Source organism: Pseudonaja textilis, chromosome 5, assembly GCF_049901715.1.
Source record: "Pseudonaja textilis isolate UNSWEBS1 chromosome 5, rPseTex1.2, whole genome shotgun sequence".
NCBI lineage: Eukaryota > Metazoa > Chordata > Lepidosauria > Squamata > Elapidae > Pseudonaja > Pseudonaja textilis.
The window spans coordinates 19,972,769-19,999,137 of NC_141994.1; the positions used below are offsets into that span (position 1 = coordinate 19,972,769).

The 26,369-nt window shown below is 42.0% G+C and overlaps 1 protein-coding gene across 7 annotated transcripts in view; it reads left to right on the forward strand.

Moving 5' to 3' along the window:
• The window catches only part of CCDC91 (coiled-coil domain containing 91), a 539,477-nt gene extending 513,410 nt beyond the window's left edge, over positions 1 to 26,067 (forward strand). For 5 of the 7 annotated variants that reach the window (XM_087934240.1, XM_087934238.1, XM_087934237.1 and 2 more), the window contains one exon: positions 23,985 to 26,067. In XM_087934240.1, coding sequence (XP_087790366.1) covers positions 23,985 to 24,149 — 165 coding nt within the window. In that variant the 3' untranslated portion in view covers positions 24,150 to 26,067. Of the gene's footprint in view, positions 1 to 17,301; positions 18,079 to 23,984 lie in introns of those variants that run through there. The other 2 variants (XM_087934242.1, XM_087934241.1) reach the window with 1 other exon arrangement.
• The last annotated feature ends 302 nt before the right edge of the window (positions 26,068 to 26,369 follow it).

Sequence of the window (26,369 nt, forward strand, 5' to 3'; positions counted from 1 at the left end):
CTAGCCGATGGCAGAAAGATAGATCTCTGAATGAATCTGTGATTCTGTGAGCAACTCAATCTGCATGCCTGCTTTGCCTGCTTTTGGGTAAACGTTGCTCTTTTTTTTATAAAAAAATCCAATATTTTATATAAATATTTATAATATTTATATATAAGCCATGCCCAGCCAGTCACATGACCACCAAGCCACAGCCACAAATTAGGCCATGCCCACAGAACGAGTTAGTGGTCCCTGGGATTTAAAATTATGAGTTTGGTGGTCCCTGAGGTCCAAAAGGTTGGCGACCTCTGGACTAGAAGGCCTCCAAGGTCCCTTCTAACTCTGGTATTCTGTATTTAAAAGAAGACCCAGCCAATGAGTTGGGACTCGGGAGGCAGAGAATAGATGGGGCGGGGCCAGTCAGAGGTAGAATTTGCCGGTTCTTCTAACTACTCAAAATTTTCACTAGCGGTTCTCCAGAACTGGTCAGAACCTGCTGAATACCACCTCTGGAGGTAGCCTTTAGCAAACTGGGCCTTAATCCAAATGTATAAGGAGAACTGATATCCGAAGTATATCTGGTACATATATGTGGGTATAGGTTGCACACCGGCTAAAATGTGCCCAAGTTGGCCATTACAAGAGAAGGGCCTTCTCTACCGTGGCTCCTGCTCTTTGGAACATCTTGTCCCCTGATGTGAGGTTGGCCCCAACTTTCTCATCCTTTTGTAAGGGACTAAAGACGTGGCTCTGCCAATTGGTTTGGAGCCTCAATGGGGGAGGGGGTTGATTAACAAGAGATCCCACCTCCGTCAATGTATGCTCTGCTCCTTCCCTCTCCATCTTTTAGCTTTAGTTATAGTTGGCATTTTTATTACAATGTTATTATAGATTTTATATATTTTGTGTTTTATATGAATGTGTCAGAGGTGGGATTCAGCCGGTTCTGACCAGTTCTGGAGAACCGGTAGCGGAAATTTTGAGTAGTTCAGAGAACCGGCAAATGCCACTTCTGACTGGCCCCGCCAATCCCATCTATTCTCTGCCTCCCATTGAGTCCCAGCTGATCTGCTGGGGCTTCTTTGGTTACCCTGCACAGGAGAACGGAGCTGGAAAGCAGGTTAGTGGGGTGGGGAGGATTTTACAGTATCCTTCCCCGGTAGTAAATTTTTTTGAATCCCATCACTGGTATGCGTATATCTATCATCTATCATTTTTCTGTCTGTCCATCCATCCATCCTCCCCCTCTGTCTTATCTATTATGTGTTTGTCGTCTATCTATCTATCTATCTATCTATCTATCTATCTATCTATCTATCTATCTATCTATCTATCTATCTATCTATCATCTATCTATCTATCATGAGCCATGGTGGTACAGTGCTTATAATGCAAGTACGGCAGGCTACTTTTGCTGACTACCAGCTACAAGCAGTTCGGCAGTTCGATTCTGACCAGTTCAAGGTGGACTCAGCTTTCCATCCTTCTGTGGTCGGTAAAATGAGGACCCAGATTGTCGGGGAAAATAGGTTGACTCTGTAAACTGCTTAGAGAGGGCTGTAAAGCACTGCGAATCAGTATATAAGTCTAAGTGCTATTGCTATCTATCCAGCCATCTCTCTGTCTATCTCTCTGTCTATCTATCTGTCTATCTATCTATCTGTCCATCTATCTATCTATCTATCTATCTATCTATCTATCTATCTATCTATCTATCGCATCACAGTGTGCATGCACATACACACACACACTTAGGACAAAATATTAATACACAGGACAAAATATTAATGAAATAAATAATAGAACAATATTAGATTTGGTTACTTAGGTAGGTAAGGAAATACATAGAGCTGAAAACCAAATTCCGAAAAATCCAATTCTGAGCTGTGTATACTCTCTACAATCCCTAAAATTTATGTGTAAAATTAAAGGCGCTCTGTGCTGCTTCATGCCAAGTTCACTAAAATATTTCACAGAATTTCTGGAAAAACTTCAGACTTAGCTGTTGCCAAACCTTTGGTGTTAAGGAAATATTTTGTTGTTGGGCAGCCATTAATGATGCCTTCTTAAAAATTATTTTGCAGAAATGGTAAGGGGACGTTATTTTGTTCCATGAAATCTAACTGGTCCCTTTTTGGTTTGGGGTTTTTATCCATTTTAAAATAAGATGTTGGGAAGAGTTCCCAGTTTATTTCTCAAGATATTTTGGAGTGAATTGTGTGACGTTTCCAGTTCCTTGACTTCCAACCATTTGTTTAATGACCATTGTAAAGTTACAGTGGCACTAATCATTGTAGCTTCCCCATGGTCACATGATCAGAATTTGGATGCTTGGCAACTGGCACATATTTATGATGGTTGCATTGTCCTGGGGTCATGTGATCACTTTTTGTGACCTTCTGAGAAGCAGGGTCAATGGGGAAGCCAGATTCACTTAAACCATGTTACTAACCTAACAACTGCAGTGATTCACTTAACAACCGTGGCAAGAATGGTAGTAAAATGGAGTAAAACTCACTTATGAACAGTTTTGTTTAGCAATGGACATTTTGGGCTCAACTGCAGTCATAAGTCAAGAACCGGCTGTTGTTGTGGTTCAGCGGCAGTCTGTGCAGATGGCAGCGGAATCGGACAGTGGGGAAGAATGGGGAGTCTGGAGAGGACTTGGACGAGGGTCCTGCATCCGATGCAGAGATGGGGCCAGAACCATCTGGGAGTGATGTGCTGACTCTGGAGCCTCCAGAATCTTACAGCAGCGAGGAAGAGGAACAAGGGGAGCCTGTTGCCAGTGCGCATGTGTGCAGAGCTGCCAGAAGGCAAGAGCAGCTAAGACAAAAGGGGTGACTCGGGAGTAAGGCTTGGAGGTGATTACCCCTCCTATAAGGTATAAAGGATAGGCAAAGGTGACAAAACCTTTGCAGGAAGCAAAGTTGTTCACTCTGTTCAGATTAAACCTTGTGTGGACTTTGTACTTCGGTTTTTTATCATTCATTTGGCACTTTAGTTGTTGGTAGCAATTCAAAGGAAAGAAAGGTGGGTGCTTATCTCGAAGGGATTTTTTTGGGACTGATTACCGGCTAGGAATGAAAATAATTCTCGGCATTGCAATAAAACAAGAGTTGTTTTAACTAAGTGTTTGCTTAATTACGGTCTTGGGAAGCCTTGGTCAGAACAGCTGTATACAAAGCTATCTTACCTGAGATGGTCCACCAGTTAATCTGTAGTCTATCATTGACTCTTTCCGGATCTTACTTCTCTTTCCAGAAGAATGTTGGTTAGCCGTGGTGAGTTGGCCACAACATGTTGGCCGTGGTGAGTTGGCTGTGGCGAATTGTTCCATTCCAGGTCTTACAAATGGGTTTCAAATTCTAGCATGCCCCCATTGGTGGATGGAGAAGACTCCTTTCAACCAAGAGAAAAATACAAAGTTTTCTTTTGGGTTAAGAAAATTAAGCAAGGGGGTATTTGAGCTGTATTGGAAAAACGAGGAAATGCCAAGAGAAGAAGATGCAATTTAAAAATATTAGATTACGCCGAAATGACATTAGAATCAGAAACTGACATTAAAGATAAAAGAGAAGGAAGATACAGAATATTTCCAAATATGCGATATGGTTGGATAATTGAAGTAGAAATTAGGAGCTAGGAAAACTTTATTATGTAAGCAACTGACCCAGACAATACACTGTTCACAAAGCACTTATATATGTTAATTGAAAATGTATAAATCTATCTATCAAAAATTAAGCAAGGGTGTTGCAAAATACAGGATTATATTCTGAAATAATCGCTGTGCCCTTTGTAGCTGCGAACTACTCTGCTTCCCCCAAAATATGATATACCCTGAAAGTAAGTCCTAGCTTGATTTTTACACATGTGCCCAATATAAGCCCTACCCCCCAAATAAGCCCTAATTAAGATCCCACCCACTCCAGAGTGCACTGGTAAAAATTAAGCTAGGGTGGGGATGGTGGGGTAGAGCTGCCCTACTAGTTACCTTTGGGCAGTTGTAGCCAGCCCTCGCACACCCCGATACCTGCCTTGCTGGCCCATTTCTTCTACAGCTGGCAAGGCTGGCAAGGCTTTCCTGAAGGCCTCTGTAGCTGATAACAAAGCTCTGGATCGATCCAGAGCTCTGTTATCGACTGCAGAGGCCTTCAGGAAAGCCTTACCAGCTGCAGAAGAAGTTCCTGAAGGCCTCAGACAGTGAAAAGGAGGCTGGGGGCGACCCACGCAAGTGAGGTTAGTCAGTGGATGACATCCAAAAAACATCCCCCAAAAATAAAACGTGGTGCCTTTTATGGTGGCAGAAAAATTATAAGACAGGGTCTTATTTTCGGGAAAACACTAAGATGCACTGACATCACTTCGGATCAATTAAGGACATCCATGGAAAGAGAGGCTCATTCTCTCCTATCCCCCATAGCCACCTGCAACCTATAAAAAAATCTCCCGATGAATGAAAAGGGAACCTCTTACCAATGCGATGCAGAACAGACAAAGCTCCTGGGGATAGGAGGAGTCCAAATTTTCCTCCTCCAAATTTCTTTCGCCGAAGTTCTGACTCCAGCCATTGTTTTGCTTGCAACATGTTCATAGCAACTAGATGACTTTATTAATAATGTTTTTGTGTGGTCATTAAAGGAATTAATTGCATCTTTTGTTGGCATAGGGCAGGCAGCTAAAAATATTTCGGAGACCTTTCTAAGATAGCCAAGTATGAGAATATTAAGAAATGCCAACGTTATTCTGTAAAGAGAAGTCTGTTTGCAACCCAGGGAAGGAGATGTAGAACTTTGAATAGATGTGGGGTAGGAATTGAGTACATAACAGTATTCAGCTTAATGCTTTTTAACAGTTTGGTGGTTTTATATTTGGTGGTTTTATATTCAAATATATTATACATATATTGACAGCATTAAAACTGGGTTTAAATGGATAGCAGAAATGTAAAATAGCTTATTTTTATGGATGGTGGATGTGGATTCTCTTGGATCTTTTCCTCCATTATGTTCATATTCATATTCATATTCATATTTATTTATTTGTTTAGTCAGTCAGTCAGTCAGTCAATTTCTGTAGCTGCCCATCTCAGTCAATGACCCTGGGCAGCTTACAATTCAAAAAATATATTACAGTTAAAACATTTCAAAACAATAAAAAAAAACAATGAAAACATCCAAAAAAATACACATAGCAGCTGGAGATGCTTGGCCAGTTAGCAGTACAGCTAAGAAACCAGATCCTTGATTCGTTCACGCATCCCAAAACATAACCAGGTTATGGAAAAAGGTGATCCTTCCAGGTACATCGGTAAAAGGGACAACAACACCTTGAATTGCATCTGGAGAGAATGCCAGTAACCAAAGCAGCTCACACAGAAGTGCTATTATGTATGCCATATATCTGTTACCATTTCCCACGCTGGTGACGTACTGGTTGGAAGGCAGTGTGGCAGGCTAACTCTGCCCACAACCGAGTGTTCGATCCTGACGTGGCTCAAGGTTGGCTCAGCCTTCCATCCTTCCAAGGTCAGTAAAATGAGGACCCAGATAGTTGGGCGCAACATGCTGTCTCCGTAAACCGCTTAGAGAGGGCTGTAAAGTACTATTGGGCAGCCTAAATACTATTGCTATTGCTATCCACACAGCCTCATTCTGTACCAGGTGAAGTTTCCAAAGGCTCTTCAAGGCCAGCTCCATATAGAGTGCGTTAAAGGTAAAGGTTCCCCCGCACATGCGTGTTAGTCGTTTCTGGCTCTAGGGGGCAGTGCTCATCTCCCTTTCTAAGCCGAAGAGCCAGCGCTTTCCGAAGGCGTGATGTGTCCACCATTACTAAATGCTGAAGGCGCAGGGAGCACTGTTACCTTCCCACCAAAGGTGGTCCCTATTTTTCTACTTGCATGTTTTACGTGCTTTCGAACTGCCAGGTTGGCAGAAGCTGGGACAGGTAACGGGAGCTCACTTCATTACGCGGCACTAAGGATTCGAACCGTTGAACTGCCGACCTTTCTGAGCGACAAACTCAGTGTCTTAGCCATTGAGCCACCATTATAGTGTGTGTTACAGTCTAAAAGAAGAGGTTACAAGGGCATGAGTTACATCTGAAGTGAATATCCTTTCTATGGCAGCATCCAGCACAGTTCTTCAGATTTAGCTGATAGATTAATCCTACCACAGTTAATATGTGAGGTAAAATAAAATACAAAACTGTTAAGAACCCAGAAGTTAAGCTCCTTAGAAAACCCAACCTCCGGATGTTTAAATTGGAGGGCTCCAAAAATCTCAAAGCCCCTCTTATACCTGAGCCTGAAGACTGGGGGAACCCTTCACTGGATTGCCAATGTTGCATCACACAGAGAACCAGAGGTGGGTCTTCAGCAGGTTCTGACCAGTTCTGGAGAACCAGTAGCGGAAATTTGCATATTTTGGAGAACCGGCAAATACCGCCTCTGACTGGTCCCACCCCCGTCTATTCTCTGCCTCCCATTGAGTCCCAGCTGATCGGCTGGGTCTTCTTGGGTTGCCCTGCAGAGGAGAACAGAGCTGGAAAGCAGGTTAGTGGGGTGGGGAGGGAATGGGGATTTTGCAGTAACCTTCCTCCACAAATGGGGAGGGAATGTGGATTTTACATTATTCTTCCCCTGCCACGCCCACCAAGCCACGCCCACAGAACTGGTAATAAAATAAAATTGAATCCCACCACTGCAGAGAACCCTGTCCTCTGCACAGTTCTGGTCCTAAGCTATTTTAAGGCCGTGGAAGTCAAAACCAGATTTTTGAACGAAGTCCAGAAGAAAACCAGAAGCCAGCGGGAGATGCTAATTAAGGGGTAAACTACATTTTTTACTTTGAAATGCGTGACCTGCTTAGATTGCTAAAGTATATATTGGGAACGTAGTATGAAAATCATGTCCTGATTTGAAGAAAAGTTCTATGTAAATCTTTTTTAAAGGGCCGCTTTTTACCTCTAAAGAGGAAGTTTGGGAGAAATAGGAATGAAAAACCTTCTGCTGAAGATAATCTAGTCCGTTGCATAGTAAATCAGCCTTCCGAGGGAATCCGTGACTCCAACATCGTGCAATGATTCCCCAGAAGGGCTTTAAAGCATATGGAGGGCTTTCTCAGAAGCCACAATGACATCATATCTATTAAAATCCCATTATGCAAATCACACAGGAGAGCACTTGGCAGGCCCTATGGAGAAGCTGGGCCCTGGGGCACAAATATACTCCTTGCCTACCATTCCTCAAAGCAGATACGTTTTATTACTGGCTTCGTTGACCCACTTTCTCAAAATGGAACACTGTCTTAACAATAACCAACCAATTAAAAAAAAATCATCCCCCTATTTTTATGGAACAGATGGATGGCCGATAAGATCTGCCATCCAGAAATAAATACAGGGAATACGACGTTTTTGCAGAAAATAAATACAGATGCAACACCATCTTCCATAGAAATAGAGCAGAGTAGAGTAGACAATAAAATAGAGAATAGAATGAGACTAGAGAAGAGAAGAAAAGAGAATATAGAATAGAAAATTAGAATAGAATAGAATAGAATAGAATAGAATAGAATAGAATAGAATAGAATAGAGAAAAAGAATGGGAATGGAATGGAATGGAATGGAATGGAACGGAACAGAATAGAATAGAATAGAATAGAATAGAATAGAATAGAATAGAATAGAATAGAATAGAATAGAATAGAATAGAATAGAATAGAATAGAATAGAATAGAATAGAATAGAGAAAAAGAATGGGATGGGAATAGAATAGAATAGAATAGAATAGAATAGAATAGAATAGAATAGAATAGAATAGAATAGAATAGAATAGAATTATTGGCCAAGTGTGAGTGGACACACAAGGAACTTGTCTTCAGTGCATAAGCTCTTAGTACATAAGAAAACATAAAGAAGATAAAGAAAAAATAAAATATATTCATCAAGAATCATAAGATACAACACTTAATGATAGTCATACAATACTAGTAAGCAATCAAATCATGCTAGGAAACAATAAAAACAATATAAGTTGTAAAGACACAAGCAACATGGATATAGCCATAAGTGAGAAGAGATAGGTACTAGTAAGGATGAGAATAGTAATACAGTCTTAGTTAATTTGACAGTGTTGAGGGAATTATTTGTTTAGCAGAGTGATGGCGTTCGGGGAAAAACTCCTTGTGTCTAGTTGTTCTAGTGTGCGGTGCTCTAAGCGTTGTTTTGAGGAAAGGAGTTGAAACAGTTTATGTCCAGGATGTGAGGGGTCTATATATTTTCACAGCCCTCTTTTTGATTTGTGCAGTATACAGGTCCTCAAGGGAAGGCACGTTGGTACAGCTACAAATATCAGATTCATCAATAGAGACTTTACAGAGAGCTACCAGTGTTAGCTTGGAAAACTCTTTAACACTGATATTGCTTGAACTTGGTCTGACCAATAGTTCAGACCTGCCTGGTGTTTTTCACCAATGTAGTAAATTTCCTAATACAAAGATTGCCTCTATCAGCTTGGATGTTCAGGAAGGAAAAGCCCTCGGCTCCCATTTGTAGGGAAAGATATAACTTACTGAAGCCAAGAGGTTATCTGGCATAGCAAAGCTAGAATATTCCTGTATAAATCCATTCCACTTTCGTAAATATCGAATGATGTTCAATAGCACTTAGACTTATATACCACTTCACAGTGCTTTACAGCCCTCTCTAAGCGGTTTACAGAGTCAGCATATTGCCCCCCCAACAATCTGGCTCCTCGTTTTACCAAACTCGGAAGGATAGAAGGCTGAGTCTATTGAAATTCAAACTGCCAAATTGGTGACAGGCGGCAGTCTGCAGAAATAGCCTGCAGTACTGCATTCTCACCACCGCAGCTGAATGTTCAAACTAGGTGTTTGCGTAATAGACCTAAGGTTTGGCACCTCTGGTGGGTGTTTACATTTCATTCTCATGCTTGGGTCCTTTATCTACCAAGCTCTGTTCCAGGCTGGCACTTCTGGTTCCTCCTATCCTGTCATTTACCCCTTTCCTATATCCCCTTACTTGTCAATCCCCCCACTTTTATGGCAGGATGTCATTGAAGTGAAGCAGGATTGAAGCAATCCAATGGCAATATAATGACCTGGGGCTTGGCACAAAGGCAACACAGTCAGATAATCAGTAGGAGTCTCTTTATTAGCTCCAACTTTGCCCCCTATGTCCTGGTTACCTTCTGGCTAGAGAAAAACTCTCCCAGGAACAGCCTTTGGCTGCAGAGAATTGAGTCAAAAATGTGGTCAACAAAAACTGTAACTATAAGTCCAAACAAGGCAAAATGAGGTAATCAGTCCGGCAGGACAGGAGAAGGAATTCCAGATGTGAGGCATGGCAATAACACGGTTGGGAGGATGCCTTGGAACGCAGATAACCAAAGTACACACAAGATAAACTCAAGTTTGTTCCCAACGGACATTGCATTCAGCATGCATCTCTTTTAAACTCTCTTCCCAGATGTGGCTAATGAAGGGAATCAGGGCCTTTTCCTTCCCCATAAGCCATGCAACCCATGTTGCTCTCTCTTCCGTTCCTTCCTCCGTGCCCTAGGATGAAGAGAGGGTGGGCCTGAGTCTTCCTCTGAACTCCCTCTCCCTTGTTCTCCCTCTTCCCTGCTATGCTCAGCCGGACTTTACCCTTCCCCAGTTTTTTCCACAGCCAGTGGAGCTATACTCCCACTCCCTGTCAGATGTTTGTCTTCCTCCCTGGATTCAGACTCCGACAGGCAGACCTGACAGCCACTGTCACACTGATTTCTCCCCTAGTCCCCATGCAGCAGAACTTCTCAAGGTCTTGGATAAGGGTGGAAAACAGGACCTACAGAGTTCCTCCATGCCTGTAGGAGTGCTGGTGAGGTCAGGTCAAGACTCCAAAGACATGAAATGAGAGGAGAGTGGCGTTGGAAAGAACATCTCCTTGGAGGTTGCTTGGCTTGGAATCTTTGGCCTTCAGCCTTTTGAGCCAAGGAAAATGCAGGGCAGCTGATTTTGAATGGGGCTTGGACTCCGGGTTATATAACTTGCCCATTTGGAAACAACCCACCCCTGGAAATAACATCCATACATTATGCTTCCACAATTAGCTGCCGAAAACTCTTTGGACTAGTTTTGTGGACTCTGACTTGGTTTATACCTGACTTTGCTTTTGTTTATGCCTTTTGGCTCCGTGACTTGTATGCTTTGGCTTGACTGAAGTCCTGGCTTGTGCTTCAAACACGTTTCTTCTTAACCCTCTGCCTTCTTCTTATATTTCAGAAGAAGTGTTGGCCATCTCGCATCTTTGGTTGCCTCCCTACCCAGCACAGATTACTGGGACGGGAGAGGTGCTTTGTCATCAGTCCCCTTGAAAGCCTTTGAGGGGGTGTTTTTTTTTTTTTTTATGTGGACAGAAAGATGGTCCATCATCAGCCTCTCAGGAGCAGTTGTGCCAACCATGAATAGAATTAGAAGAGAAGGGAAGAGGGAAGAAGAGAAGAGGGAAGAAGAGAAGAGAGTAAGGAAGAGTAGAGTAGAGTAGAATGGAGTAGAATAAGAAGAGAAGAGAAGAGAATAAGGAAGAGTAGAATAGAATAGAATAGAATAGAATAGAATAGAATAGAATAGAATAGAATAGAATAGAATAGAATAGAATTCTTTATTGGCCAAGTGTGATTGGACACACAAGGAATTTGTCTTGGTGCAAATGCTCTCAGTGTACATAAAAGAAAAGATACATTCGTCAAGAGTTGGAATTATGGGGAAAATAGGAGGAGGAAGATTTGTGGAAGGAAGGAAGGAAGGAAGGAAGGAAGGAAGGAAGGAAGGAAGGAAGGAAGGAAGGAAGGAAGGAAGGAAGGAAGGAAGGATGGATGCATCTACCAGCTGCCTTATGGAATGAACAGAGGACATGACTATGAAGTCCTGATCCTTCAGAGAGTTTATTTTACTTATTTATTTTTGTCAATTGCTTACAAAATAATAGGTATATGTAAAAACATAGTTATGAATACATGGATACATATAAAATACATATATTTTGCCTGCAGGAGGAGATGGGAAAGCCAAGCAGAGCTCCCCCCACTCCCCAACCCCATGCTCCCTGGTCCATGCAATCCAGTTTCATTGGCACTTTGTGCCGCCTTTGCTTCTCTCGAAGGAATGCACAGCTTAGAACCACCCACCCCCTTTCTTCCGTGTTGGCAATGTCAGCAAAGACTTGTGTGTTACTTGTGAGTCCTTCTGATGCTCTTTTTCTCCTCCTCCTCCTCCTCCTCCTCCTCCTCTTCCATCTCATCCACAGGAAGGGTGTTGCCTCCAATTTGGTCCTGCCTGACAGCCATGTTCTTCTCTGGACCATCAGTTTTATGGACACAAACAGCTTTCTTTCTTTCTTTCTTTCTTTCTTTCTTTCTTTCTTTCTTTCTTTCTTTCTTTCTTTCTTTCTTTCTTTCTTTCTTTCTTTCTTTCTTTCCTTCCTTCCTTCCTTCCTTCCTTCCTTCCTTCCTTCCTTCCTTCCTTCCTTCTTTCTTTCTTTCTTTCTTTCTTTCTTTCTTTCTTTCTTTCTTTCTTTCTTTCTTTCTTTCTCCTCCCTCTTTCAGTTTGAAAACATTCATTCATTCAAACAGAAATAATGCTTTTTTGGCAAAAGGCTTGTGAACAATACAATATTTTCATTTGGCTTCCTCTTTGTAAGATGACGGAAAAAAATAAAGCCATTCTGAATGTTATGGAAATCCTAATCTTTTCCTAGCGGTTCATTATTAAAGCTTTTTTCATTTCAAAGCAGTTTCTCTCTCTCTTTTGCCATTAATCAACCTTCAGGTTATTTTTTGTTGGTTGTTCCAATAATTCATGTCAACAGATTTTCGCCCCCTCTCTGTTGTTTGCTAAAAAGTTCGTTTTCAACTCAGCATGCTTTTCGTTAGCACATGGCTATGCAGACCATGCTATGTTGCTACCTGATTTTAGCTTCTCTACCTTCTCTACTTTAATTATATTTTATTAAAGATACAGGTGATCTTCAACTTACAACTATTGAGCCCAACATTTCTGTTGCTAAGCAAGCCAGTTGTCCAATGAGTTTTGCCCCATTTTATGACCTTTCTTGCTACGGTTGCTAAGTAAATCATTGCATTTGTTAAGTTAGTAACTTGGGCGTTAAGTGAATCTGGGCTCCCCATTGTCAGAAGGTTGCAAAAAGTGATCATATGACCCCAGGACATTTCAACCGTCATAAATACAAATGCCAGTGGCCAAGGGTTCAGATTTTGAGCATGGAGATGCTACAATGGTCACAAGGGTGAAAAATGGTCCTACGTCAACTTGTTTCATTGCTGTTGTAACTTTGAATGGTCACCGAGTGAACTGTTGTATGTCAAGAACCACCTGTACATCTTGGTCTTTCCACAGCTGTTCCATACATTCTCTCTGGACCAGAGGTACAAATAACTAATAAAGGAGAATATTTGTAGCCCAGGCTTGAAATGAAGGGTCCTTGGTGCCCTCTGAGCTTTCTTGTTTCCTTGCAGACATTTCATTACCCTAACTAAGTAACATCGTCAGTGTTCGCACTAGCACTGACACCAGGACTAACACTGATTATGTTAATCTAGTTAGGGTAATGAAATAAGCAAGCTCAGAAAGCACCAAGGACCTTTCACAGTCCTCCTCCTCCTCCTCCTCCTCCTCCTCCTCCTCCTCCTCCTCCTCCTCCTCCTCCTCCTCCTCCTCCTCCTCCTCCTCCTCCTTTCCATAAAGCTTACTCCCTTCTAGCACTGACGATGTTACCTACCATATTTCCCCCCAAATAAGACCCTGTCTTATTATTATTTTTTTGCCACCAAAAAAAGGCACTAGGTCTTATTTTTAGGGGACATCATCCACTGACTAACCTCACTTGCATGTATCCCCTCCCTCCCCACCTCCCTGGCCTCCTTTTCGCTGTCAGAGGCCTTCCGGAATTTCTTCTGCGGCCGGCAAGGCTTTCCTGAAGGCCTCTGCAGTGGATAACTCTGGATTGATCCGGAGCTTTGTTATCAGCTCCAGAGGCCTTCAGGAAAGCCTTGCCATCCTTGCCGGCTGCAGCAGAAATGGGCCGCGGCGAGGCAGGTGTCCGGGTGTGCCAGGCCTGGCTACAGCTGTCCAAAGGTAAGTGGTAGCTCAGCTCCATTCCCCCAATTCCCACCATAGCTTAATTTTTACCCGTGCACTCTGAAGTGGGTGGGATCTTAATTAGGGCTTATTTGGGAGGTAGGGCTTATATTGGGCATACAAGTAAAAATCAAGCTAGGACTTACTTTTAGGGTAAGTTGTATTTTTGGGGAAACAGAGTAGTTATGGTAATGAAACATCTGCAAGAAAACAAGCAAGCTCAAAGAGCATGAAGGACCGCTTGTATAAATAACTATAATAACAGGTCTAACGGAAAGAGAGTAGGCACGTGTCTCAAAGATTGAGTTGGGCCCCTACAAGGAATAGCCACACCCAGTGGTGGCCATTCCTTCTGACTGTCCAAAGACACCCAATGAATGCCACAAATGAATGCCAGTCCCAGATAGTCACGATCCCGGCCATTCCCTAGCTTCATCTCCATCCATCAAGCTTTCATCGGCCTCAGGCCACTTGGAATGGGCTGGTACATTTCATGAGTAATTCCTGTCCTTCCTTCTAGGACAGCTGACTTGAGTGAGGAAATAAGTCAAAAATGTGGGCATCGGCCCCATTTGAATAAAGATGTCCATTTAAAAAATAGCATGAAATGTTTCTTAGATGATCGTGGTATATTTCCCTTCTAGTGTTTCATGCATCGAAAAGGGAATAAGCTGGCCAACCAAACGTTTAAAAAACCAATTGCAGAACAGCATGTATGATCTTGCCAGCTAATTATCTAAAGAAAACATTCTAATTGGTGAAACCTTCATTTCCTAATGAGGATTGACCTTACATGCTTAGTGTTGAGGACCCACAATGAGAAAGAAACATTTTCCCTGTTCCCTGTGACACCCAACTTCCTGTGATAAAATGCCATCAATTTCCTTGCAACAAAACTAGCTGGAATCAACACTAGTTTTGTCTTGATATAACTGAACAACGCCTAACAAATGTTAGATGTTGAGATTCTAGAAAGACTGCAGAGAAGAGATGATTAGGAATCTTGAGGCTAAAACATACAGAGAATGATTGCAGGAACGGGGTATGTCTTGTCCAACGAAGAGAAAGACAGGGAGTGACATAATAGCAGTCTTCCAATATTTGAGGGCTGTCACAGAGAAGAGGACGTCAATCTATTCTCCAAAGCACCAGAGGTCAAGACAAGAAGTAATGGATGAAAACTTACCAATGAGAGATCCAACCTAGAACTAAGGAGAAATTCTCTGACGCTGAGAACAATTCACCAGTGCCTTCAGAAGTTGTGGGAGCTCCAACCCTGGAGGCTTTTAAGAAGAGACTGGACGAGATTCTGTGCAGTTCAGAGAACCCTCAAATCCCACTCCTGTCTGCCTTGCCCACCCTTCCCCTCCCAGGAGTCCCTGTGCAGCCCATTTTCGATGCAGGTAAGTGCAGGGCACATGCCGAGGCTCAGGGAAAGCAAAAAATGGCCTCCTGAAAGTCCAGGAAGGCTGGAAACAGGCCCATTTCCAGCTTCCAGAGAGCCTTCGGAGCCCAGGGAGGCCATTTTCGCCCTCCTGGAAGCTCGAGGAAAGCTTCCAAAAATGCCTCCCCCTGCCGTGGTGCAGGAGGCCAACTAGACCACGCCCAGCATGGCCACACCCACCCAGCCACCAGGCAGAGAACCCTTTGCTAAAATTTTTGAAGCCCATCCCTGACTATACTGTTCTGTATAATTCATTTGTTGAAGGTGCCAGGCTACGTTAAACTTAACTAGTGACGCTTGCCCTAAAAGAAAAGGATTAGTTTAATCCAGATTGTACAAAATCTTAGAAACCATTTCAGTTGCTTGCCAAGCAATCTCCAGCATCTTTTTAGACCAGGGACAGGTATTCATGGACAGGTGAGCCCCTAAACAGTTGTTGTGTTTTTAGACACAAGAGGCATCTGTGGAGAGAAGAAGGAGAATAGAATAGAATTCTTTTATTGGCCAAGTGTGATTGGACACACAAGGAATTTGTCTTGGTGCAAATGCTCTCAGGGTACATAAAAGAAAAGAGACATTTGTCAAGAGTCAAGAATCATAAGGAACAACGCTTAATAATAGTCATAGGATACAATAAGCAGTCAAATCATACTAGGAAACAGTCAATATAAACCATAAAGATACAAGCGACAAAGTTACAGTCCTACAGTCACAAGTGGGAGGAGATGGGTGATAGGAACAATGAGAAGATTAATAGTGATAGTAATGCAGACTTAGTAAATAGTTGGACAGTGTTGAGGGAATTATTGATTGAGCAGAGTGATGGTGTTCGGGGAAAAACTGTCTTGTGTCTAGTTGTTCTGGTGTGCAGGGCTCTATAGCATCGTTTTGAGTGAAGGAGTTGAAACAGTTTATGTCCGGGATGTGAGGGGTCTGTAGATAATTTCACAGCCCTCTTTTTGACTTGTATATAGGTCCTCGATGGAAGACAGGTTGGTAGCAATTGTTTTTTCTGCATTCCTAATTACTCTCTGGAGTTTGTGCCTGTCTTGTTGGGTTGTAGAACCAAACCAGACAGGTATAGAGGTGCAGATGACAGACTCAATCATTCCTCTGTAGAACTGGATCAGCAACTCCTTGGGCACTTTGAGCTTTCTGAGTTGGCGCAGAAAGAACATTCTTTGTTGTGCTTTTTTGATGATGTTTTTGATGTTAGGTGTCCATTTTAGGTCTTGAGATATAGTAGAACCTAGAAATTTGAAGGCCTCTACTGTTGATACTGTGTTGTCTAGTATTGTAAGAGGTGGTAGTATGGGAGGGTTTCTCCTAAAGTCTACTATCATTTCTACAGTTTTGAATGTGTTCAGTTCCAGATTGTTCTGGTCGCACCACGAGGCAAGTTGTACAACCTCCCATCTATAAAAAGTCATGATGGCAGTCACATCTGTGTCAATTGAAACTCCGCCATTTTTTGTACATGCGCCAGAAGATTCATATGTATGGCTGCCATCTTTGACGCATTGGCTGCCATCTTCTTTGACCTTACTCTTAAATTCATCTGTAAAAAATCCAAGTAGGAACTCTGAGGGCCCCAGGAAGCTCCCAAGTCAGTTCAAATCTGGGGGGAAAGAATTGCAGACAGGCAACCTGTGTAAGTTGTGACCTGACAAGCTCCAAAACAGCCGCATTCTGGAATCAAAGCTGAACTCATACAACCCTGCTCCCACAAAAGAGCTCCCTGAATTTTAAAGGCTTTGCTGTTAAGCTAACAAGAATCCATTGTCAAAAGACCTGCGTTTTCTAAATAATGCTGCATTAACAAATTTTCTTTCTGCATTGTAGCAGCCTTAGCATTGACACCCCAACCCTGGGAAGGCTGAGGTCAGAAAAACAGTTCCAGTTTTTTTTGCTCATCAGCAATTTGGGGTTATGCGCATCCTTTGGGGCTTCACATCTGAACTCTGAACCAGTTTTTATCCTCGCTCATGGCCTTTAATCGGGGGTTTCTGAGATACGTCCTTGAGATTACTGGCTTTTCTTCGGTATTATTCTTAGGGCTTCTGCTATCATTATTTGTACTATAGGTTCATTCTGATTGAGGGAATTGTTAGCGAAAGAAAGAGCTGTTTAATCATGCATAGATGCAAAAGGGAGCGATAGTAAAATGTTCCTGGAGGACAAAGAAAGGAATTAAATGAGAACATTTGCCAGTCAGCATAAAGAAATATGTTAGAAATATTATATTAAGAAGAAAAAAAAAGGTGCGGGGGGGAGAATGGAACCGTTTCTGAAATTTAGCAGATTTTTAAGTGGGTTTGTTAATTTCGTGTAGGTTCATAGCTGGAGTGAGGCTGCCTAGGAAAATATATTTGGAGAAATAATTTTCCATTTGTCCATCATGTAATTGGAGCGTTATCACCTTATTATAATGATTTGGAGAAGCGAAGGAAACTCGGTCCAGATTTTTAAAAAAAGCAAAAGCAAACAAACCCTGAAATAAACTTGTCACTCCTCACAGCTGCAGAAAAATAACACTGAGAATCAAACATTGTTATTTGGTTAATAAATATCCCCCAATTAATTCCTTTGGATTTTCTCCCCTTTAATTCTACCGAGTGCTAAAAATCCAGCAAATTTCACTGTGAATTTAAGGTGATTGCAACCAAGGGTATTTTACTTCTAATATTCCTCCTTTTTTTTTTTTTTTTGTAGCATCGCCCAAAGCACATTAGATGGCCGAAACCCAAATGGTCCCACGGCTTGGCTTTCTTTGGCGAAAAAAAACAGAGACCCAATCTCATCCTGCTTTTTAGATTATTTTGGATGGTTCTCTGGATACAGTATGAGCTGGGCTAAATCCATGGGCTGATTCTGCATAGAACATGGATTTACAGGCAGCCACGTATCTGAAAGACTTTAACATCTTGGCAAAATCTTTTTAGGGCACGCTCTTAAACGTAACATAGTTGGGCTGCAGATTTATTTACCCAAGGGCATGGCTTAGAACAGTGGTGGAATTCAAAAAACTACCAGTTCTGTGGGTGTGGCTTGGTGTGCATGACAGGGGAAGGATACTGCAAAATCCCATTCCCTCCCCACCCCACTAACCTGCTTTTCAGCTCCATTCTCCTGTGCAGGGCAACAAAAGGAGACCCAGCCAATCAGCTGGGACTCAATGGGAGGCGGAGAAGAGATGGTGGCAGGGCCAGTCAGAGGTGGTTTTGGCCAGTTCTCCAAACTACTCAAAATTTCCACTACCAGTTCTCCAGAACTGGTCAGAACCTGCTGAATACGACCTCTGACTTATGACCTAGGAAGGAAAACGTTTAATCCCATAACTAAATCTAGAAGGTCTTTCCTTTGCAAATCCTACCACAGAGTTTTATTTTTTTTAAAAGCAAACGTTATTGATTAAACAACTAAAATAACAAAACACATACACAACAAAAAAGAAAAGAAAAAGAAAACGAATAAAAAACAATTCCATTATCAACAGTCTGTGGTTCCTTAGTTGTTATCATTATTGGTGTCATATTTACGAATAAGTCCTATTGCGAATGCGTAATTACTACCTCTATTACAATTTAACAATATTTACTAATATATTTTCTATTTTGTTCTATCCAATCATACCAACATTGCCAGCTTTTATAATATTCTGACGATTCTTTATCCTTAAGTGCTGGGGTTAATTTATCCATCCTCTGCACAGGCTGTTATTTTCTGAATGATCGTTTCCTCTGTTGGAATGTCAGCTTGTTTCCAACACTGTGCGAGGGCTAATGTGGCTGCAGTAAGAATGTGCAATATTATATATTTAGCTTTTTTAGAAAATTGTCTATTAAATATCCCTAATAGGAAGAATTCTGGTTTTAATTCAGAGTTTAATTCAGAGTTTTATTTTTAATAAGCTACCTATTCTGGTTATAGAAATAGAAGAGTAACAGAGTTGGAAGGGACCTTGGAGGTCTTCTAGTCCAACCACCTGCTCAGGCAGGAAACTCTACACCACTTCAGACAAATGGTTGTCCAATCTCCTCTTAAAACCTTTCAGTGTTGGAGCATTCACAACCTCTGGAGGCAGGTTGTTCCACTGATTAATTGTTCTAACTGTCAGGAAATTTCTCCTTAGTTCTAAGTTGCTTCTCTCCTTAATTAGTTTCCACCCATTGCTTCTTGTCCTGCCCTCAGATGCTTTGGAGAATAGTTTGACCCCCCTCTTATTTGTAGCAGCCCCTTAAATACTGGAATACTACTATCATGTCACCCCTAATTCTTCTTTTCTTTAGACTAGCCAACCCAAATCCTGCAGCCATTTTTAAGCCATTCGCAAAGAGTAGTCCATGCATACAACACTGGACACTGAGACGTGCTTTAAAAAATGACTATTTCTTGGTTTCTCTGAAGGATGTGGTGGCATCTCAAGAGCTTTTAGAGACAATCTTTTTTCACCTTGCACATCTTTCCCATAGTTCTACCTTTTACCCACTCTCCAAATACTTTCAAATAATAACAATAAACAACTAGAACATTGGACTCTTAGTGTGCACAAATCGTTGGGAAGTTAAATTCCTGCAAAGAACTCTGTAATCCATCTGCACCTCTGGAGATCTGTATCAGTTCCTAACAATCAAAGCACTACAAACATTCAATGCCGCAGAACACAGATAGGTCCAACTGATACATCTGAACAAGTTTGCGTTTGTCACTTAACCCTTTTTAAGTGTGACCTTATGACCAGCCAATCGATGCCAAGAGTGACAGCACAGACGAGGTCATGGAAAGTTCTGGAGCTCAGTTTCCTACTTGTTCAGCCAGGCCTGTTTTGTGGTGTGTGTGTGTGTGTGTTCATAGGATTAAAGAAATATGTATGTGGAAATCTAGGAGCATTTTCACACCACTGCTCACTCTCGCTTGAAAAAAATCAAGTCGGTTCAGAAGATTAAAGAGGGGATTTAAAGGAAGTCATTGTGTGGGATGAATTGGTGCGGCTTTCTCTTTGGCCAGAGTGGTGCATCATGTAACATACTGATAAAGAGGTGAACTTTGTGTGTTTCATACCTAGCAAACTGTGGGAAGCAGCCTCCATGAAGTTGGAATAACATTATCCCAATGCTTCACCAATTCTGCATTCCTCAGCACGTCATATTTCTCTTGGAGGAATTGTGAACTGGGGGCAAGGCTACATGTTACTCTTTGGGTGAATGATCCAATGTAGTTGCCCTCAGGCAAAGCCCGTGTGAGAGAGCGCAAAGCGCACCCACCAAGCCACACCCACCAAACCAGTGGTTAAAAAAAAATTGGAATCCTACCACTGCTTTTAAGCCCACAAGTTCTTCCCTACATGGCCATTGACAATCCTTCTAGATCTCCAAAGGTACATCTAATAATTGAAAAAAATTAATGCCTCCTATGCCAACTGTAGAGAATTGTCTTGAATATATCTTAAATGAAGTTGGCTCTGCAATGGAAATTCTACTATTTCCTTCCCTTCACTGATGCTCTGGTCTCTCACTGAACATCCAGAAGCAAAATACTGTGCAGACCTTACAATATCAGATTTTTTTTAAAAAAAATAACCTCAAAGATACATAAATTCATTAGCTGGAAATCTGCAAAGGCAATGAGAAGGACAGCTGCAAGTTCTTCCTCTGCTAGAATTGGTGCTAGAATGATTAAAGCACAAATACTGTGCCAAGCTTTTCTACTGACATGCAAAAAAGGCATTTACCTTTTTCTTCAAAAATAAAATACCTGTAGCTTCGAAGTCTACAACCAGATAGACAGGGTCCAAGGGAAAAGACTAGACATTGCCTTTTCACTGAAGTATGTGGCTAGTTCATGACAGCTCATTTGCTTTGATAGCTCCTTTCTACACGTCATCTAATCTATGAAAGGCATTTGGTTATACAGATTTTTCAGATTCACCTATGAATGAATGATCTGCTATTAAGCAGAGGAATGAGCTAGGAGCTCTCTGGCGGAGGGCCCTGAAGGGTTCAGTGAAAATTATGAAAAGTTATTCAGTGACATCATTAACTGAAAAAGCCACACAGATCTTAAAGCTTTCTAGTCAGTCACTTGCAATAGTCCTCTGCAGCTGATCAGCACAAGAGTATATAAGGTGAGATACCTGCCGAGGTTATACCGCAGGATTGTTGTCTTCCATCCTAAACCCCAAGCATCAGCAGAAGTTGTTTAGCAGATAAGCGGTGATGGCAGGACTTCCTGGAAGAGAATATTTGAAAAATATCACTCTTGGGGAATATGAGGGTGTATATTAAGTTGTGAGGAAATGGCAGGGGCTGTGCTGACTGACACACACACACACACACACATGTGGTTTTAGAAAGTTTGTTAATGTTCCCCCAGCAATTCCCTTCATCCAGCCTCACAACTGTCCCAAATAAATCCAGCCACAAGGCCAAGGTTAGTCCACAAGGCAATGGCCAACAATCCATAAAACAATGGGAAGTTGCTCCAACAAAAGAGTCCACCAAACAAACTTAACTCCACCAGGCCAAACTGAAACACACCAACAAGAGCTCAGTTGGCAAGACAAGTTCAAAGTGTCACAGGCACAAAGTCAAGCTGGAAGCACAAGGAACACGCAGCCATAAAACAAACATGTCTCCCTCTGCCTGCCATTATAAGTAGCTTCCTGATGCAGCCCATCAAGACGGACGGGGCCTTCTCCTGTGTAATCTGGCAGATCTCTGCTGCTCCTGTCTTTTCTCTGCCCTACGTGCTCTTGGATCTACAATGGAAGGCAGCTCCTCCTCCTCCTCTTCACTGACTGACTGCCCCTACAAGCTGTCCCCAGCCAAAGCCCCCTGTAAATCTCTTTTGGCTGGCCGTTCAGAGTCATTCATTAACCCAGTTCCTGACATGCCGGGAATGAGCTTATCCTCCCTCAACTCCTTTTTCCCCAGTGTACCTTGGAGCAGGTGGGCAGGACCCCTGCTGGGTCTGTTCCTTGATCCTAGTGATGAAACTTGGGGGTGAAATCCCTCGCTGAAGCCTCCCATTGCCTTGTAAAAGCTCTTCGTGCTGAGACTGAGGCTGCCGAAAAATAATCAGAGGAGTCATCGAAAGGAGACAACACAGGGGCGCTGTCAAGTACAAAGAACCAGAATGAGACCATGAGTTGGTTATTTCTTTATTGCTGCACGCCTATTTACAAGAATCTTGGCAGACTGATTCCATTCTCATTGGAACAGCCAGACAAGGGTTTTAGGGATTCTGGGAGTGGAAGGCTGTGCACTTCCTACAGTGCAAGGGCTATAAGCTCATCCCCCTCTTCACACCTTCCCCCATTCTAGCTAGAGATTCCATCACAGGCACCAAGAGAAAATGGCTGTCACAGGGAAGGACATTTGCAAAATCATTCCCATATATATAAAAAAGTAGAGAACAAAATAACTATTAAATTGTGCAAACGTGCAGCATTCCAATAAACTGTAATAAAATGCTGGTATTTCAAACAGTTTTTAAGAGCATCTTTTATTTCAGTCTTAAATGGCATAACATATTTTAAGAAATTCCATTTTAGGGAAAGCAAAAGAAACATGGCGAGGTGTTTCCTTGACAATTAACTTGACTGGGTGCTTTTTGTAAAGCAAAATAAACCTCCTTTGTAAAGGATGTATTGCCTTTGTTTTTACTTTGAAAAGGAAAATGATTCTGTACGTGCGCCTGTATGTTGTCACACATTCCATCTCCCCATAAAATAATCCATTCTTTTTTTCTGGGATAAGGAGGAGTCGTTCTCCTGGCTTGCAAATAGTTATTGCTCTTTGACCAGAGCTGTCAGGGCCAGAGAATATATGGGCTACTTCTGAGTTCTTTCTTTCTTGTTATTTTCCTATAGACAGAATCTTGCCAGACTAAAGCTATTACTTACTACTTACTTACTCCGAACTCCTAGAATCCAAGCTGAAAGGTGGTATACAAGGGTTCTACAGATGGTGTCAGCTTAGTATCTTTATATATTCCAGCAAAATCAGATTAAAGGGTTTGCAGCAATCAATTGAATCCAAAATGTTGATTAAAAATCCCGTGACTGTATTCCAAGCAATTTGGAGAAGTTGCTCAGCGAAAAGAAAGTCATTTTATTAATGATGGTCATTATGTGTTTTTCTATTGTGTAGAATTATGAATGAAACCAAAGAAAAAGTCCTTATAGAATCCTTGAAATTGTTTGAGAATCCCAAAGAAACGGTTTTATTAGTTCCCAGATCCCGCAGTTGCAGGAATTCAGTAGCAAAAAGGTGATTTTAAAAAAAAGGCAGAGGAAAGAGAAGGAAAAGACATTTCCCTCAATATTTTATCTTGCAGTTCTGCCCAGTGGTGGGATTCAAATTGTTTTACCACTGGTTCGGTGGGTATGGCTTGGTGGGCGCGCTTTGCCTAACGGCGGCGTGCACCTTTGCTTAACGGCGGCGTGCACACCAGCAGAGACCTGCAGCGCCAATCAGCTGAGTGCCAGCATTCCAGCAACCCTCCATTCCAACCAATAACTCCGAGACAGACATCTGTCAGAAGTTCCTTTTATTTGGATAGTAACTGGCACATCTGTGGAGTCCCGAATCTGAAAGTTTCGGGCTTCCTTGCAAAAGTCAAAACTACAAATCCATCCCCTGACCCTTAGCCATCGTCACATCAGATGGTCCAATCCCCAGCTGTCCTAAAGTCAGATTCCCATTTCATTATGCGCCACACCCAGTGACCTTGAACCAGAAAAAGAATTTTATTTTGTCTAACTAGATGGACTCAAAGGAATTCTCCACGACCCTGCTTTCTCAGGCCCAATTGTAGCAGGTGGGAGCATCAAATCTCAGTATGGCTTCGAAAGCTAACACGGAGTGGATAAAAGCGCAGGAGTTGGGTAGAAGGGCCAATCCTGTGCTTTTCTCTTCTTTCTCCTCTCAGTTGATTTGGAGGATTTTTTTTTTCCTCCTCTCAGCTGATCGTCAGAGGCTTTTTTTACTACCGCTTTGACTGAACTAGTCCGAACCGGTAGCATACCACCGCTGGCTTTGCCCAAGAAACCTGATACCATGTAATGTGCCAGCTCTTTGGTGATGAGGAATAGGGAATTCTGGGTGTTGAAGTCTACACATCTTAAAAGTTGCTGAGGTTGAAAAACACTAATCTAGAGATGATTTGAGACTCGCAATAACAAAGCTGGGGAATATAACAGCCTCGATTTTGGTTTAGCTTTTAGCGTCTGGAACTAGAAGTAATTAAGCCAATTATGGTATGTGACATTGGCCCTTGTGCATTACCCGATTCCTATGCCTTCATGTGTCATGAGTTTAAATCAAGGGGGGTGTTTTTTTTCCTTTGGAATTCCCTGCATTTGTCTTCATGTCTGCTTTTTCTTGTCCTGACAGCTGGATCAAGTGATCCGTCAGCGGAGCCTTTCCAGTTTGGAGTTGTTCCTCTCTTGCGCTCAGAAGCAGCTGAACTGTTTGCTGCGGGAAGAAGTCACAGCAGCAGAGACAGAAGGAAATGATTCCATAACATTGGTCACTTCTCTCAAAGATGCTGGAGATTAGACGGAGAAGTAGGATCAATCAGCCAGTCTCGTATTGTTTTGGTTAGGTGTTCAGAATCATACTGCCCTCCTTGTAAAGCTAACAGTTGTGTTCTCATCCAGCTCCCCAAACACAACAAACCCTCTGAGGTTCACTCAAAGATTCCTTTATTAGGAGCGACAGCAGCCCCGGCAAAAAGTTTCTCTCTCACCTCCGTCCATCCGGCCAGAAGATGAATAGTTATCTGCCATACCTATTCATCTCCACCCCCTGCCTTTTATCCCCAGAGCTAGAGTGGGGCTTTGCTAGCAGCAGTAGCTCTTCTATCCCAAGGACCGGCTCATAGATTTCCACTGCTCTCCTCTCCTCTGCCTTCTGTGCATCCACGCATCAGGCACTGGACCCAGATGTTCCTCCTCTTCCTCATCAGCCACCTCCAGACCTGGGGCTGTTGACTCTCCATCTGAGGACTGATGGATGGCCCAGGCTCCACCTCTGTCTCTCTCTCTCTGCCAGCTCCATTTCCTCTTCCCCCTTGGAGCTCTCAGGTTACTTTGATGCTGATCCTGACTCCTGTGCCTCCTCCTCCTCCTCCTCTGATTCGGCTACTGGAGGGGCCAGTGGCCAACAGACTACAACAGGTTATGTGGAATCTTGGCAAAGCTAATGAATGCCAATGGCTCCCACGTAGTTTTAATAAGAAATGCAGTCATTGGCTAATCTCAGTAAAGCAGCATATTCCCAGCAACAAATTGGGTACACTTCTCCTTTATAAACCTAAGCTTATTTTTCAGATATATATATATAACGTTGCATGGAGGCAGCATTGCCTTTGTTATTTATGTTATACTTAATCGGCATTTATCAAATGGAATAAAAGAACTTTTAACCTCTGAAATAAAACGAGCTCTCATCCAAATTGAAAACACTAATTGGAGATGTTTGAATAACAACTGGTATTGAAACACCTTATTATTTATTTGCATCTGTTCCGAAATGGCCTGTTGCATTCTCCATGTTTGTGTCTTTTAATGGAAAAAAAAAATAACCACATCTTCTCAGTTTCATGGTTTGCCTTAAGATTCCCAACTAGCTGGGAGGCCAAATCTGTTCAGTTATTACTTCTATTGTTCTTAGGATGATCACCTTAATTCATGCAAGGAAATAACAATACTTGAAAGCAGCAACAGATCTGGAAAATTGTTTAGTAGCTGAAAAAGCAAAATTGCCCAACCTTGGGAACTTGGAAGACATGTGGACTTCAACTCCCAGAATTCATTCACTCCCTGGACGCATGTTGACTGGGGAATTCTGGGAGTTGAAATCCACACACCTGAAAGCTTCCAGGATTGAGTAACGCTGCTCTAAAGTACATTACGATCTGTAGGGACAGTGGTATCCCTTAGACTGTAAAATCAGCTCCATGAAAACTTTTCAGATTTCTGATGACTCTGTGATTTATTGGGAGTTTGGAGAAGATGTTGAATGTTTTAAGCTTTTTATGTTTCAGGGGTTTTGAAGGGATTTAATGATTGGGTGGCTTTTGGATGCACTCTGGGATACTTTCTTAATTTGGGTTGTTCCACACAATAAAACAGACTGCTAAGAATTGGCCACGTTTGTGGGCAAATTCCAGTGGCCGCATCTCCGAAGGCCTTGGAGCTATATAGGGCAAGTTGGCCTCTGTGTGGCATGTCCAGCCCGGGTTTCAATGATGCAACCAATAGAAATGGAAGAATCTCTGAAATTCCCATGGCTTTTTACAGATGTATAAAAGGACCTAATAGTAATGTAATTATTTACGTTGGGGTATAAATTTTAATTGTTTTTTTTTCTTGTGTTTTGCAATATATTATATGCTAATGAGTTACGGGATGAAATAATGGACAACTTAGTGTTTTTATGCTTGTTACTGTGATAATTATTCTTTACCAAATAATCCCGTGTTCTGTATATTTTTTCAGTGAGTCTTTTTATATGTACGTATGAAGTGTGTTTGTGTGGGTGCAATATGTATGGAAAGCAATAGCTTGTTTCCTCATGGGGAAAACTCATGGGTTTTTTTTATTTATTTATTGGGGAAACAAAAAGGGGTTTAGTGTTCACCCAAATTCTTCCGCTGATCTTTTAGTAAGCCTAGAAAGCAAAGAACTGTCCCCCTCTGTACTCAGACATCTATTTTTTTATTATTATTATTATTATTATTATTATTATTATTATTATTATTATTATTATTATTAG